The sequence below is a fragment of the Cydia splendana genome, chromosome 21 (assembly GCF_910591565.1).
Source record: "Cydia splendana chromosome 21, ilCydSple1.2, whole genome shotgun sequence".
In the NCBI taxonomy this organism is placed as follows: Eukaryota; Metazoa; Arthropoda; class Insecta; order Lepidoptera; family Tortricidae; genus Cydia; species Cydia splendana.
The window spans coordinates 14949960-14967945 of NC_085980.1; the positions used below are offsets into that span (position 1 = coordinate 14949960).

Sequence of the window (17986 nt, forward strand, 5' to 3'; positions counted from 1 at the left end):
AACTGTCACAAACGGCCATAGACTAATCCTAAACTATTCATAAACAAAGAGTATTTATTGTTACTACACCTTCCAAATGTTCGGAATACATTGAACAATTGTACCGTGATGGGCAAAGACATAACTATAATACGTAAGTATCGATACGCTGTTTGTGTGGCCCTATAGTAACAAACTTCCGTCCGTTTGTCCCCCTAACCCAATAACAGTAACTAGCAGCACAACGTCTACAATCTGGACAATTGGACATGGTACATTTAACTTACTTGGAATCCCATGGAAGAGGTTTTCTTTATCTTAGACATCCTTTCAAAAAATCCAAAGAGCCACATGAGAGCTACGAAGCTATGGTTGAATCAGTGGCGGATTTGCAGTGTTGACCGCCCTAGGCCCCAGGTCCTGTAGTAGCTACTAGCCGCCCCTTTCTCAGCACCCATCTATAGACTCCCCTAATATCTTGCCGCTCTAGGCCCAGGCCTACTGGGTCTTAGGGCAAATCCGCCACTGGGTTGAATCTAAAATTCATTATTTATTTATTATACATTATTTATTGGCACGAAATCTTCCCGATGATCGATGACACAGATCGAATTCCACATGGCCGAATCCTCGTACATTTAGTACCTAGGTACTGCATAAATAAAAATATATGTAATAACGAATCAATAAGTATGCTTGTCAATTTAAGGCATCGGTAGCTATAGTAGGTAGACAATTAACAACTAAAAACACAAAAATGTGAAGTGTTTATTTCAAAATATAATTTCAGAAAAAATGCATAACAAACTCTTAATCTTTTAAGGTCTTGTATTTTTTTATTATTCCCATATTTCATGTTTTAAAAGAGTTAAGTACATAATTATTGTTTTGTCCCTATTTTACAATATCCCATTATATTGTAGTTTTTCGCCTTTAGGTACCTACCTACACTTTTTTCCCTCCCATAGGATCGTAGGCGTGGTTCTTAGTAGAAGTAACATAAAAATACCTAAATAACAAAAAAGTGACAACTTTAAATAAAATATTTCTTATATTGCAATTTAAACATTGTTAATATTTTTATCAATGAAATAAATGTTTGTCCGATAATGGGACCGACGATATGTTTCACAATCACAAGTGTCATATCACTGAATCCTAATGTAATCTCCTGAAAGAATGCGGCAGACGTTACAGATTTACTGCAAGAGACTCCATTTAACGGTGAGAGCTATAAATAGGTGGTACAGTCGACAGAATAAAGAATTCCTAAGAGAGTTTTTCACCTTAATTTTCAATTTGTTTTTATAAGCCGTATTAAAGCGCTAGCGCAAAATTGTAGTAAGTTGAATTATTACACAGAGTTTAACTTACAGAAAGATTTTTTTACAAAGGTAAATCTCAAAAAAAAAACATACTAAAATCTATATTATATTTGCAAGGGCAGTGTCTAAACAAAACCTTATTTTTTGACTATGGCAAAATTAGGAGCGAAAAACGAATTTCATACAAATTTTTTAATGCTCCTAACTCTTATAATAATTAAAAATTCGACAAAAATCAAACGTAGGGGCATAGCTGTGGTTGATATACAACAAATTTTGTCAGTATATTTTCAATAATGTTAATATCCAGAGAGGAAAATGAGGACTACGTTTGTCTTCCACTTTCGTCTTAATGATTATAAATACCTAGTAACTTGTGTTAACCTTTGAATGACTGTATACAATAATGTGTCCGACTGTACCACTACCCTCCTTCACCGCATGAATTATGTATCCCGCCGTACTCAGCCAATTGAGCGCGCCAAGGCCAGGCTAATGAAAAACTTGGAACCGCTAAATTAAATCCTAGATCGAACGCTTTTAAAACATTGAGAGTCCATCCAAACGTCTTTTTGTGATATAGGAGGCAAACGAGCAAACTCTTCGCCTGATGGCAAGCGACTGCCGCCGTCCACGGACACCAGCAACACCAATGGGGTCGTAAGTACGTTGCCGGCCTAAAGAATACGCTCTTTTTTTAATGCTGTACGGCTACCACCAGTTTTGACATTGACGCATTAGCTCGCGTCTACGTAAATTACTTTCGTTACATCTCGCTTGCACTATTATGCGAGTACGAGCGAGATGCATAGAAAGTAAGTTACTTAGACGTGAGTGAATATGTCAATGTCAAAACTGGTGGTAGTGGTACTGGTGTAGTCTAACTTAAAACAGTAGTAGCTTTATTGTTGCAGTTTTGTTTAAACTCGATTTTAGAAATTGCATCATTCGTACTTCAATCCAGATTGCCAATAATGTATTTTTTGTCTTTTAATATTATTGATATTTCTTTATAAAATCTGACGTTTTCAACTAACAGGTACCACATTGTCGGTTGTCGATAAGATTGATTACAAATTGAAGGAGCATTCCATGAAATTGTCTACCGTGTCTCCCGTACAAACTCGAAATTTCTGACTATTTGCAGGTATACGAGTTTCCTTTTCTATGACAAATAGTCAAAAATATGCACAGAAAAATAACTGCCTGCTTTAAATGTCGAAAAAAAAGTAGCAACACAGGAAATAAAATGCGTTTGTACGGGACAGCCCTTGGAATGCTCCTGAAGCTTTAAAGAAATAACGCTTTATTCTTGAAAACGGCACAGATAAAGAATCAAAGATAACAGTAAAGTGTGGCTATTCCTTATTTACCCAAAAAAATGTAGTCAAAACATATAAGTATGTCATTATATACCTACGTTTTTCCCCAACTTCATAACCACCATTCATAAATTCACTTCAAACCAAACAAGTACACTCACACAGTTAATAGCCAAATAAAAATCACCCGCACTCTCACAAAAACCAAATTAATGGCCACCGCAGGTGCCACATAAATCCTAGCGTGACCACGCTGGCGTTAATTAGCGGACATAATTCCCGTTTGTGACACCGTTTAATTTGTGGACACCCGACAATTGTTTAGAATTTTTGTCAATTTTGTAGGAATGTCGAGGCATTTTAAGAGGGCGAGTAAAGTCACGAAATTAGAATGGAACAGAAAGATACGGCGCGCGAATTTGCGACGGAAAATCTGGCTGTTGCGCGGGTTTTAACTTTTAACGTTTCACCTCAATAACTCTGATAACATACTTCTGATTAAAATTTTGCTAGTCAAATCTCTCGGCTATATCACTTAAACTACTAACATTTTATACTAAAATTATACCGCAGGGTAACGATATGGTAGACATATCGTGTTCGTGTTTTTTTCTATCCAGCCAAATTTAACGTTTACAGGTTTGCTTAGAGTCTGCCATCGCAAATATAGTCTAGTTTTGCCCAAATATAGTTTATTGATTTTTTTCATGACATTTGCCCGCGTGATTAAAACGTATTAAAATAAAATATGAAAATTGCAATTATTTTGCCCCCTGTTAACTTAGTTAGTAGAAGTGTTTTTCACGCACACTTTTTATGTAGGCGTGGTTTTTTATGGTATCTAAACATGTAAATGTCAGCCAGGTTAGTTTAAATATGAACTTAAAGTTTGGAAGCGTAGGTCTCAGAGGCGTAGGTAGATGAGTGTTGCTCAAAGTAAGTTAGAAATTGAAAAACTTTGGGTCTCTTATATAAATATAATATAGGTACATATGTACTTAACAGGAGAGTTTTAGCTCAATAAAAACTTGTACAAGACCGTGTATAGTTTTAGTTTGACTGGTGACCGAAGAGCTGGCGGCTACCTCGCACAACGTATCAGCATTGCGATACAGCGAGGAAATACCGCCAGCATCCTTGGTACAATGCCTCAAGGGCCTATTTTAGATTTAAGCTAGTTATTAATTTCGTTTAGTAGTACCACTGTATATATATTGTATGTAAATAAATGATTTATCACGTTTTAGTTTTAATTACTGGGGAGAATGGGGACATGTATGAATATAACTAGGTAAAAGAATTTTCATTCTCATTATATTTGTTACTTAATTCAGACCTTTGCTCATGAATCGCCTTGCTCTTACTCGTAGATCTAGTTCAAAATGTGGGTTTAAAGGGTAAAAAGTTTATCTAGAAATATATCTGCCGTAAATTAATTTCACCGTGTTGTGTTGATGAAAAATTTGATCAAATTATGATTAAATTTAAAATTCCAATGTATTTTTTTTTACATACATATAATAGATAAATACCTACATAGAAAACACCCAGCTCATCTTACAAATAAATGCCCTTACCGGGATTTGAACCTAGGACCATTGGCTTCATAGGGTTATTAAGGTAAATGTACTATGCTCGACATGCTAATGCCCAATAGATGACACCCTGCTGTCACCTCTATTAACAAGTTTAAAGATGACATAATATACTGGGACCGTGACGAGCACTAGTACGTTTACCTTACAGGTCCGGGTTTTAAATAAAAACTTACAATTAAGTTTGGTAGCGTGGGTAGGTCATTCCGCGTCACATGCCCTCGGTAATCAATAAACTATGGCCATTGAGCGCGGAGTTGGAAGGGGGCCAGCAGTGTCGCCAGCCAGTCTGTCTCCATAGGCTGCCAAAACAACACTGTGGGACTACTTAAACTGTTGACCAGATTAGTTATTTGATAACAAGAGAGCAAAGTTGTTTTTGCTCACAGTACTAATTTAAAAACCCGCCACTATAAAATCTCGAGTAGGTAGTTTAAAGTACCTACCTAAATAAGAATCTCAAACGAAAATGGGAAATTAATTTATTTTAAAAAACCAAACGTCAATAGGGTATTTGACTACTAGTCAAATCAGTTTCTTTTTTTGTAACTGTCAAAACGATTTTGCTACTATGGAATTTATGTATATGAAACACTAGCAAGTAACGTTCAGATGAAATTACCTATTCTTTATAGTTTTATACGGGTTTTAAAATAGAAATTGTGTCAAAAAACAACTGCTGTCTACGTTTCTGTATTAATCTTCTGGTGCTTTATTTCATGCATGGTGTAAAATAATTTATTTTAAATACAGTCAGTCACTGCAGTTCTTTTTTTCTCGTAGGTACACAAATGTTATACCTAGCATAATAAAAACACCCGCCTTTTCAAGATCGCAACAGTATTGATCGGGAAATAAAAATGCTCAATATCTGAAGTGGACCACTCACGGATCATTCCTTCACTTCAGTGGGCATGAGAGTTCTTGTCCATCATAAAAAATGTTTTTGTGCCATAACATATGTTTTATAGCATTTTTGTAGCCCGTGGCGTGTTCCATAAGTGCTTTTAGAAAATTTGATTTGTAGTAGGTGCCAATTAATTATTTACTTCAAAGAGAAATTTAGTAAAAAATACCCTTTGTAGGTTTTATATAATATGAAACTGAAAATCTGCATTTTATACTAGCCTCGGCTTGTGATCTAACCACGTAGAAGAATTTCGCTCCCTTATGAGCAGAATTTAATAAAATCAATTCTGTAGAGCTTTACACCATTTAGATAGATAGATAGATAGATAGATAATCTGTTTATTTGTTTGCCACAATACACACAGAATAATCAAATACAAAAATGACAGAAAAAAGAACAAAAAAAAACAATCAATATTTAGAAAAAACAGAAAATACAAGCACAAATAAGAGTAAGACAGATTTTTACAAAAATAGAATAAGAAGTAAATATACGTATAGATATTGATTCACACAGAAGGAATGTTGTGTGCGTCGCAGCAAAACAAAATGGTTCTGGCTCAGTATTACGCTTCACCCTATTATGGGAGAGGCACTGATATTCTGCCAGAACCAGATCACGCCAATAAAATCAGTGAAAAATATGAAATAATGAAAAGATTTTACTTACCAAATTACCAATAAATAACTTAACTAATGACAATTTAAAATGTGTGCACATAGTTGTGATGTAGAAGTGTGAGTGTGGTTAGCATGTAATGTATGTAGTGTCAAGTGTGATTTAGAGCAAATTATTATTTTAATTATTTTAATTACTAAGACTAGATTCGGTAGTCAGCAACCAGGTAACCGTGAGGGATTCCCAAACTTTGTTTCTCTAAAAGGTATTTTTTGAAGTGAAATTTGAAACTATTCTTAATTTTCATAACACGAATAGGAGGAGGAATATTGTTCCAACACCTGGTTGCGAGATACCGAAAGCAGCCAGTAAAAGCAACGGTTTTGTGAGGATGTGCTTCCAGGAGACATCGTCTGGTAGAACGAGTACCGTGTCGTTTATGAAAAGAAGATATACGTATTTTATTAAACAAGTATATGGGCTTTTTGTCATTCAAAACGCCAAATAGCAGACTCGCAAGATGTAGATGTCTACGAGAGGACATATTTAATATGGATGCTTTGTTCAAGTAAGGTGTAATGTGTCTTCTCGGCGGAATTGCACAACAAAAACGAAAACAAGCATTTTGGACTCTTTGGATAAGACGGCGAGTTTTTTCCAACAGTCGTGGCCCATACACAATGTCTCCGTAGTTTAACTTAGAGAGAACCAGCGATTCGCATAGCAACTTACGTATTTCCTCGCTTAGAAGGTTTCGAACTTGGTACAAAACCTTCAAGCGATAAAAACACGACTTCACCAATTCTCCTATATGCTTCTCAAACCTTAGCTGGCTGTCCATCACTAACCCCAAGTTTCTTGCCTCATCTACGCGTTATCATTGATCCCCTTATGTATATATTTGGCTCATTGACTAAAATATTAGATATTTGTGCTTTGGATCCCAATATCATAAACTTTGATTTAAGTGGATTCAATAGTAACCCGTTATTATCTGCCCAAGTGGAGATATTTTCCAGGTCTTCGCTTATTTTAACTAGTGCTTCGTCAAACTCATTTGGTTTGGCTGAGTAGTAGAGTTGGACGTCATCAGCGTATAGGTGGTAATTGCAGTGCTTGATAATTTGTGTAATATCTGCAGCATATATAATAAACAATAGAGGACCAAGTATAGAGCCTTGGGGCACTCCTCGAGTTAAAGGTCTAGAATCAGATACCATTACAGTACCATTGTCTTTCGTTATTTTAACAGATTGCCTGCGTCCATCTAGATAGTTGCTAAACCAAGCCAGTGAATTTGAGTGTATTCCATAAAAACGCAATTTAGAAAGAAGCAAGGCAGTATTTATGCAGTCAAATGCGCGTGAAAAGTCTAATAGAACTAAACAGGTCCCCTTACCAGTATCTTGTTCGGAAAGAATATTATCTACCACATCCATTAAAGCGGTTACCGTCCCCATTCCTTTGCGGAAACCTGACTGTACCTGAGGTAGGATATTGTTCTCTTCTACATATTTATAAAGCTGCTCATGAACAGCCTTTTCCAAGATTTTAGACAAAAAAGGAAGTATACTTATTGGTCTGAGGTCTTTGAGTTCATATGGATTTTCCACCTTAGGCAATGGAGTGACCAAGGCAGACTTCCATATGGCTGGCACCTCGCCAGACATTATAGATTTGTTAATAATCGCCGTAATCACAGAAAGTGTGCGCGGAAGTGTAAGTAAAACCATATCCCTATTAATAGAGTCTACACCGATTGCATTGGTAGTAATAGACAAAATATATTTACCTACCTGATGTTCGTTGACCGGCTTAAGGTTAAACAGGGAGTTTCCAAATCGATTACTTTCAAAGTTTAAAATTGTAGACAGCGGAACCCTATCACATCCAGGAACATTCAAAAAATTGTCGTTGATTAGGTTTGGATCATTAAAACGATCAGGAAGACGGTCTTTGCTATTCGTGTCGGATAGAACAGTTTGTTTAAGGTTCCTCCATAGTGACTTTGAGTCTTTGTATAGTGAATTTATGTGGTTATTATAATAGACTCGCTTTTCGTTATAAATACTTTGTACTACAAGTTTTTTTAGGTCATTATAGTATTGTTTGCTACTCTCTGACTTCTGACTTCCTATACCTTAAGTGAGCCTCATTGCGTTTCTCGATCATGAGCTTAATAGTGCTAGTAATCCAGGGTAAGCTATGCTTGTCTTTAATTTTTACGGATTTTAATGGTGCATGCCTATCAAACAGAGATAGTAATAGTTGGTTGAAAATATCTATCTAGCATGCTCTCGACTGAATCGACATTTAATATCGATTCCCAATCTATAGACTGGAGATCCCTATCAAACTCAGGAATATCCATATCTTTAATTGGCCTGTACGTAATAGTTTTCGACACTGTTTTGGGTCGTTTAATTGAAAAGGTCACTGTTAGCATACAGTGCCCGAGTGAACCTGTTATATTTGTAACGCACACTTTGCTGACAGGAGCGCTGGTACATACAAGGTCGATAAGCGTTTCGTTGTCGACAGAATAATGAGTAGGTACTGTTACCACCTGCTCCATACCTAGATAATGTAAAAAGGTATTAATCTTTTTGATATTGCAATTACCGGTATCAAGCATATTGATATTGAAATCTCCCAATAAGACCACATAATCATGTTTGGAGAAGTGCGATATAGACTCAGTAAGTGCATCAAAAAACAAGTCCACATTAATCCAATTTGGTCGGTACGCTGTTCCTATAATAAAACTACGGTGGTTAAGAGATAAAGATATCCACAGTTGTTCAATATTAGCAGCAGGGTGGGTAGATCGGCGCGCGCGCACCGTGGTTTTAATGTAAAACGCGACCCCACCGCCTCGTCCACCGCGCATCGTAGTAGGTCGTGGAGCATTTATTAATTTATATCCAGGGACGCGCGGTGCGAGTTGATTTTGGCCTTGCCTAATCCACGTTTCATTAATAGCGACTATATCGGCATCAAATTTGTTCATTGCTATTAAAAAGTCATTATGTCCTGTTGCCAATGAACCCGCGTTAAAAAAACCTAACTTTAAGTATTTAGATTTAGAACTTATGGTGAAATAAAAAATATGTTATAACCTTGTTATTAAAGAAACTCAAGAAAAGACAACGCGGTGGTGTAACCTCAAAACCTGGTTCAATTTTCTCCGATATATAAGTGTATATTAATGTTAAATTGTTTAAATGCGTTTTAGTGAGGTTATTTGTGTATTCTGTGGTGTGTAAAGTGTTATAATGTGCATTACATACTTTCATACAGTGATAAATTGCATTATACGAATTCATAGAATGTTGATTGATGTGAACTATGAAAGTTGTTATTGCTGCGACGCGCTCCAGTGAACAGTTAAACAATAAAATGCTTTGACACTGATAATAACGACTAAGAACTATTAGACTACAAACAAACAAGAATGATAGAAAACGTAACAGATTTGCAAACACAATGAAATTAATTTACCATATATCCAAGCAAATAATAGCGTATACTTAAATATGTGAGCAATATAGTGTTTCGTCATATAATTTGTCATATAAAAATTTAAATAACTTGGATTCGTATTAGCAAACAACATGAGTACCAAAAACACGCTCTAAATCCTGTTCCGATCGTATACGATGTCGTGGAGACTGCGAGCCAGGACGTTGGCGCACGTAGATCTTTCCGTCGCGGGTCCATGCATATCGCCAGCCAAGCTGCTCCTTGAGCTGCCTCGTTTTCTGAAATAGACGACGATTGACAACGGTGAGCCGCTCGTTGATGTAAAAGCGGCTGTTAGGCCCAGGCAGGTCGGTACCTTCCGTGGTAGCTCCGCGACGTACTCGTGCCGCCTGCAGCAGCCGGTCTCGCACGGCGCGGCGTGCCAGCCGCACCACCAGCAGCCGCGGGCGGGACGGCGGGCCCTGGGCACCCTCGCTCACCTGCGAAGCTCGACCCACGCGAGTTGCATCGACGATATCATGCTCAGACAGCGTGACTCCAAGCTTCTGCCCTAAGGTAGTTACTATGTGTATAGTATTTTCCCCGTTCTCCTCCGGTACGCTAGAAATCTCAATGTCGTTGAGCAGCAGATCCTGGTCCCGGTCATTCAGTTCCATTTTTAACTGGGTGACCGTTTCCAAAAGCGTTGATTCGGTGTTATTACATTCGACTACATTGGGGGCCTTTCCTTCTAAGGCTTCCACGCGGGCACACAGACTATCAATGCGCTTATCACAACCATCAATTTTTGAAGTTAAGTTTGTCATACTAGCCCGCAGGGCCTGGATAAGTTGGCTCATGGCCCGCATTTCCTCGCGGAAAAGTCTAAATTCCGATACCAGTCTCTGCAGATCGTTAACGCCAGATGTGTCGAGTGAGAAATCATAGGCAGTGGCATCATGTACTTGTTGGTTGTCGGTGTAAGATACATCCATCACGGAGTTGTTAAGTTCATGGGTCGTTACTGCCCCACGGGGCCGCAGGCCCCCGCGATGCATGTTTACGTTTTCGTCGACGCCGCGCACTGGTGTATTTGTATTGTCTGACCTCGGTTCGGCACTTTTGCATCCGAAACATTTCCACAAATACTTCTGTTCGGGTACCATTACGTTAAAAAAATCGTCTGAAATATTCGCGCACTTAAGTTCATACGTGTTTTGACAGTTAAAACACTTCAAAAATCTTGCATCGGTTATTTTAACGAAACAACCTGCACAGCTTGCCATTGCAATGTGTGTTTCTACTCGGTAGAAATAAGGTTCAATTTTAGATGTGCACTAACACACACTGCCAATGCGCGCGCGCAGAATACGAGCAGCTGATTCGTTGACAGCTGACCCGTACGTTCGATGCCACTGTTTGAACGATACACTTCAATTTAAAACTGTATTTTCTTGTACGCGTATACGTTTGCACACTAAATACTCATTTATTTTAATAACACTGGTACTAATCCTTTTATTTTTAACCACTAGAGTTTATTGTGACAACTATTTACAAGTTATTTAGGTAATTATCACGGAGCGAACGAATAGTGCGTGTGACAGCTCTGACGTACGTCACGTGACCTGCCTTACTTACAGAGTATCAAATGTAGTGTTTACTCAGGTGTTCGCTGTTGTATTAATATTATATTAAATGTTGCAATGATTGTATGAGCTCCATAGTTTCAGTTGTGTAACTAAGTTCCTCCCTTTCAGGGCTTACTCGCCGGACGCCGTCTACCAAGGAACGAATAATAATTATCTTATTATGGCTAGCTATGGTAAGAATAAGAAGTTAAGATAGATGGCAGAACAACAGGCCTATTCGGATTTCGAGATAATCACAAGATCTTGAGACGATTTAGAGATCAACTAGATCAACATTAGATATCGACTAGATGTGACTTGGATATCTAAGTCATAACTTGTCGTAATCGTTCAAGAGGACCTCCAGAATCGCGGAAACGTCAAATTTGACATATCTATCTTACAAATATCTTTAAATTATTCGTATCGTAACTTGTTGAAGCCTAGTAGAAATCTAATTCATTTTCCGAATCGAGCCGTACGTGTATTTTATGGGGATAAGTCTGGCGAGAGAAAGTGTATTATTATGTAGTATTATTTCATTATTTATTATTGGGGAACAGAGTAGTCAAACTACATATTATAAATAAATTGTAAACTGAAATAGATGTCATATATTTACTACAGAGTTTTGTGTGCTGTTAGTACTTATCCACATAAAGGTGTGTATTCAACATTGCTACTAGTGATGTCAAAATAAAAAAAAAGTGTTCCGTGAGCAAAGTTTTGTACGGAACACTAAAAATTTAGACCAATTTATAAAATTCAAACTCCACTCCTATATTATTCAGACTTATCTCTGAAACGCGAATTTCCAAAAAAATATCATGAAAACAGCACTTTGCCCAGTCTGATATAATAATACTTTTAAGGCGAAATAACAACCTCCCAAGGGCTAAATCATTTCTGTTAAATTTTTTCGGGAAATATTGTTTGAAACTCGCCTACGCCTTTCGACTTTTAAGTTTGTTTTTCGCGTTCCCTGAGCCGAATTTAAGCGAGGAAATAATTTCAGGTTTTTTTAAGCTTCACATGATATATTAGCAATACTACGTGGGATAACTGGGGAGAGATGGGAACTAAAGACATTTTTTTATTATGTTCTAATGTAGCTACTTGAAAAGTTCATCCTAACACTGGTAAATTCTGATTCAAAAATTATAAGAATTATAATAGTTAGTTAGTTATTATTATACAGTACCGGCCAAAAATATATCACCTTCAGGTTTATACGGCAAACCTTTTTAGGGTGCCGTAGTATTTGGCAGTAGTTTGGGAATGGTTATGGGCAACGTTCTCGCCTCTTTTTTTCTGCATGTTTATTGCCGAACCTTCTTACATTTAGTTTCGATCTCTATGACACTTGAAAATCTTGAAATAGACACCAATGAGTACCGTAAAATTTAAATTAAGCAGTGGTCAACATTTAAGAACATTGAGTAATAAAAATCATCTATTTAATCTGAACGGGAACGTTCTAATCGGAAACTTGTATGAGAATTTTTCAATTGTATCCGGAAAGTTCGTAAATTTCTCGAATGTTCTGCAAGTTGCACATTGCTACTCGTACTCCAGATCAATAGCTCTCAAAGCCCAATACATTGACTTCCAAAAGGGGAATAGTGGGGAAGTTGTAATCGCTGCGAACTTCGACAATAAAACGATTGCGAAGTTCGACTTAATCGGCCATTGGATGGATGGTTATTGCGGCTCTTAAAATAGGTTGCGTACTTTTCGGTTTTCGAATGTGCACATTGTTTATTTTCGGAATTGAAAAACTTTATTTCAGACATTATCCATATCATTGGTAAGTAACAAAATAACAAAACAAAACAAAACCATAAAAATAATGAAAAGAATGTTATTATTTCTTAAGCTAAAACAACGAAAATATATCCCGGTTTTGGCTCGTACCAATGAGTATTTTGGAACTTATGCACGGAATATCATTTGATATTTAATGTAGTCGTTATGCAGTAGTTAGCATTACTGCAGCTGTATTGCTGTTACTGTCTAAAAATTTGAAATTTGCTCGATGTTGCTGCCCGAAAAATTTCAGATCAATTGGAAATTGGGAAGCGGGTCAAATTTAGCTTCCAAGATTTGACCCACATTAACAAAATAACATACATACTAACGAGTTGAATAAAAGCTTGTAATAAAACAGGAATTCTAAAGACTTTAAAAATGTGTTTGAACTTACAAAAGTGTTTACTTACACAGTAAGTTCAGTCTGTGTTTTAATTATTTTGCTCGTGTGACAAGCCCCACCCGATACAAGTTTGGCCAAACACTATATGGTAAATTATGGCATAACCGCCTCGTCGTCGAACAGCGTACGCCTGGGTTACAACGGAAGAACAGCGCTGGCTTTGCCAGCTACATGCTGAGTCGTGACCCTTTTATGGCATTTTTCACTAAATGTTATACATTGTATATTTGTCAACATGTTTTTGTCATCTGTGTTTGTTTGTCATAAATAAATGTATTTTTATTAGTGATGTACCGACTATTGATTTGGCCGACTAGCCGACTAGCCGACTAATCGGCGCTCGGATGGCCGATTAGTCGGCCGACTAGTCGGCTAGTCGGCCAGATAATTAGTTTCATCTAAGTTCGGTTCAGATGCACTTAAAAATCGTTTTCATCATATTATAGTAACGCTAAAAAATAAAATCAGTAAAAAAAACCTGAGGCGATTTAATACGACAATCGAACATAAGAAAGCGAAAACACGGTCAATAATTCGAACAATAGTTTTCGTAAGCACCCTAAATAGGAATTTGGGTAAAATAGGTGAAAAGCTTATGGTAAATATTTGCTTGTTATTTCTTTTTGCCCTGTTTTTTTGGGACTTATGAAGTGCCGACTAATCGGCCATTTTTGCCGACTAGTCGCCGACTAATCGCCGACTACAAATGTGGCCGGATAGTCGGCTTTCCCGACTAGTCGGCGACTAGTCGGTACATCCCTAATTTTTATTCTATTCTATATGGCATAGTTTCGTAATCGCCACCAGACTGACGCCAGAGGGCGACGGCGACGACCCTTGCTCTAAATAGACGTTATTTATCGCCCAATGCTTTGGGTGTCTTTTACATAAATTGTCATTTTAGGGGTCACGCTCGGAAAAAGCAATATCTTCAGACTATGTAGTTTAGGGCTGATTTCCCAAACTGCACATAAAATTACCTACATTGAAATAAAGATGTACCCATTTAATAACAATACTTTCGTGAGACACAGACATATTAAATATATTAAAATACGTGAATGAACCGTTTTTAATATTGAATATGTACCCATCCGTTTAAAAATATGGAGCTTACATTAATGCTCTAGGGAGCTTATATTAAACATCACTAATGCACCTTATATTAAACAGCGTGAGCAACCATACCCTCAAAAGCTCTCATCTAAAAGCAACTTCCAAAATTCAAATTAAACTCAACACTCACAGATCTAAATTAATTCCACCTTTAAAAGCTTAATAATTCAGAAAAATCCGCCATCAAAAGTATAATTTCCAATTTAACCAGAACTCAGTGTATTTCATTCGAAAGTAAAGTATAATCAACGATATAGGTACAGATGGATTTCATTTATATTTATGTTAAGTTCTACGCATAAGCTGGTTATTTCTAACCAAGCGCTAATTCCTATAAGTCTTTAGGAATAAAAATGTCGTGCGGAAAGCGCTCTTAATAAGCAAAATCGTAGTGAAACACGCCCGGCCATTGTAATCATATATATGTATACATATAGATCACCGCTGTTAAACGGTGTTCTCGCTAAGTCCAATAAAATATTTTTTTTAGAGATTGATTCCAATTGTGGCGTTTTCAACCAAAAGGTACATTGTCGCTTGTCGATAAGGTTGATTTCAAATTGATGCTATATGGAAATAGCGCCTTATTGACAATCGACAATAAGTACCCTTTTGGTTGAGAATGGCACAATTTAACAATTTGTTATGGTTATGGTTATGGTTCACGAAAATTGTATTATTAAACAACAATTTACATTTATTATTAAAAGCAGAAAGAGTTGAAAATATAGAGTTCCGGTTAATCCGGTTATTTTTTTATTTTATTTTTTATTAGCCTATGTGTGTATCCCACTGCTTGGAAAAGGCCTCCCCTCTTCCTTTCCAATCCTCCCTGTGCTGAGCAAGATCCCGCCAATCCCGCTGGAATGCATCCAGGTCGTCCCGCCATCTCTTTCTCGGTCTGCCTCTGCCTCGACTACCCTGGGGATGCCAGCTAGTGGCTATTTTGGCCCATCTGTCATCATGCATCCGGCAGACATGTCCAGCCCAGTCCCACTTTAGCCTGGCGGTCTTCACCCCAACATCGACGATTCGGGTTTTGGAGCGAAGCTCTGTGTTCCTCACCCTGTCGGATCTTCGGACACCCAGGATATTTCGCTCCATTGCCCTTTGGCAAACCTTGAGCCGGGATTTCTGCGCCTCAGTTAGTGACCATGTTTGGGCACCATAGGTGAGGATGGGCAAGATGCACATGTCGACGAGCTTGCGCTTCAGTGCAATTGGGAGTTTACCCTTCATGAGTTCCTTCATGGACCAGAAGCGTTTTCGATCCGGTTATAATGAATAAATGAAAACATTTATTTTCAGGCAACTAATGGCCCATAGATAAATACCTTAAAACTAGCATACATATTATTACAAAATATATCTTAAAACTAAAAACACAATTATGGCTGCGATGCAGTTCGCAACCCCGCAGTGTCAGGGAGCCGGCCGCGGAACCGCCGGAACTTGACACCCTTCGGCCAAAACTCCTCCTTGGTGAAGGTCGCTAGATGTTCAGTCGGAACGCTCAGCACAAAAGAATTAAAATTCACACTGTGTCGAGATTCCAACTTCACGACCCTCAGGATGAATCCGGACTTGGCTCGTACATACTTCACGATCTCCTCGACCTTCGTAAGGTAGTGTAATCGGGACACATACAGCAGCGTCGTCGGTGTTGCAGGACGCAGCAAATGGTTAGGTCCAGTCGGTGCGGTACCGCACTGATTCGGACGAGCTGACTTCTTTCTCCTCTCCACCTTTTTGAAGCCATCTCTGTCGCATCCCGACTCTTTTAGAGTCAGCTGTGACCGATCCTTGTGAACAGGTTCACGAAGGCTCTGCACCCCTTTCTTCGGCCGCTGCTTAGACTTGGACACAGCAGGCGGCTTAGCGGCAGTGGCAGCGTAGGAACGTTGTGGGGTCAACGTACTCTCGCGTGACGTGCGCGTCTCCGGTGACGTAGACGGGCGGGCGGCGGGGCGCGGGTCGGCGGTCGCCTGCTCAGCAATCGCCGACGCATCCAAATTCGCGGACTCGAAACCGCCGATGGACGCATTCCGCGCAACGTGACACACGGCTATGCTAGAGTTATCTGACCTACATTCCGAACTAGCACTTCGTATTAACGCTAATTCAGAACGTAGTTCACTGATGGTATTATTCGATACCTCCAACTTAGCCTGCATTTCAGCCAGACTGTCCTTCAGGAAAATGATATCCTTTAGCAGCCTGGAAACGTCAACATGGTCCAACGAGACGACAGGTAGCCGATGTAGGTCCTTCGCCACGAAAGAGGGCATGTTTGATGAATCGGTCCCCTTGAACACCGAGATGATGTCCCGTAGACTCTTCACGCCTCCATCTCTTCGTCGTGATGGCATTTCGTCGGCTTTGCCGAGCGTCTGGTAGAGCAGCGCCTTGCCACTACATATGTCCTCCTCCTGGAAGCTGGACTTGCAGATCTGCACGATGCTGGTCTCATCCAAAGTCACGGTGGCATTTTGAATAAATGCCAACAACTCGTTGACTACGACTTGTGATGAAGTCATAGCGGGTAAGCAGGCAGCGGCTATTGCCGCGCGGTTCGCGAATTTTAAAATTCGTGCAGTGCACTACGGCACGACCGCTTCCGGCCGCGCATTGCAACGCACTGAAATTTGTTAATAATGTAATTAGCTGAAAATTGTTGGGCATTAGACCTTTCGGTTGTCGGAAGATCTATTGACAAGCTACCATTGCTAGATGTCAACTAGGAAAATAATAGTCGTTTTGGTACTAAAACTGATGTATGGAGTGAGCACTCTATGTATTTTTTTCTCTATATTATACTGGTGTGGCGCGCGACTCACGCACGACTTCCACTTCATTGCGCACACGCACGCTGATTGCAGCGTGAGCGATCTTCAAGGACGTATCAAAATGAGATCAAAACCGTAACAATATGTTAGAATCCGAATCGGGCTCCACACACACACACACACACACAGGGTGAGGTTGACAGGTTCTCTGACAGACAGGCAGACACGCCGTTCGAAACGCATTACTTAAACAGCAAAATTCCGCTGGGAGTTGAAAACTCTAATCCATCCACTGTATATGTATAGGTATCAGTTTCGAAAAAAATGTTGTACTTATGAATTTTTTTTTATTTTTCTTTTTAGGGTTCCGTACCCAAAGGGTAAAACGGGACCCTATTACTAAGACTCCGCTGTCCGTCCGTCCGTCTATCACCAGGCTGTATCTCACGAACCGTGATAGCTAGACAGTTGTCATTTTCACAGATGATGTATTTCTGTTGCCGCTATAACAACAAATACTAAAAAGTACGGAACCCTCGGTGGGCGAGTCCGACTCGCACTTGTCCGGTTTATTTGCAAATTGTAGCTACTTCCATGTACAAAATCCTGCTATAAGCGTTCAATGTCACTCGAGAGCGAGACGCAGACAGGTATTCTGTAGTGGATTTTATAGAACTCATATATCAGAAAATGTATGTATTTAAATCGTGTTATAATAAATAAAATGTTTTAGGTTTAACGATTTATTAAATCCCAGAATACTCGTATTGTTAGATTTCCATATTTCTGAACTACGTAAACTGATTCATACGTAATTTGTTTTGCATAAATTTGACTTCCATAATATGTAAGTTGTTTTTGTAAGTAAGTACTGATATCCTATAACCAATTTTCCTCTGTACCAACCTTCCTCTGTTCCAACTACTAGCGTGACGCATCACACAACTACCAAACACACAAAACAGTCACAACAAGCTATAACCACCTCTGTTTCATTACAATAAGATCCCTACTGCAGGCATCATTATCC

The 17986-nt window shown here is 38.7% G+C and overlaps 2 protein-coding genes across 2 annotated transcripts; both read right to left on the reverse strand.

Annotated features, from left to right (window-relative positions):
• Positions 1-9351: 9351 nt before the first annotated feature.
• LOC134801372 (uncharacterized) lies at positions 9352-10377 on the reverse strand. Its single transcript, XM_063773912.1, has one exon. The coding sequence runs from the start codon at positions 10375-10377 to the stop codon at positions 9352-9354; it is 1026 nt and encodes a 341-aa protein (XP_063629982.1).
• A 3622-nt stretch (positions 10378-13999) lies between these two features.
• Positions 14000-16707, reverse strand: LOC134801373 (uncharacterized). Its single transcript, XM_063773913.1, has 2 exons — positions 15818-16707; positions 14000-14018 (listed from the first exon to the last, which is right to left on the reverse strand). The coding sequence occupies exons 1-2, from the start codon at positions 16705-16707 to the stop codon at positions 14000-14002; spliced, it is 909 nt and encodes a 302-aa protein (XP_063629983.1).
• Between the last annotated feature and the right edge of the window lie 1279 nt (positions 16708-17986).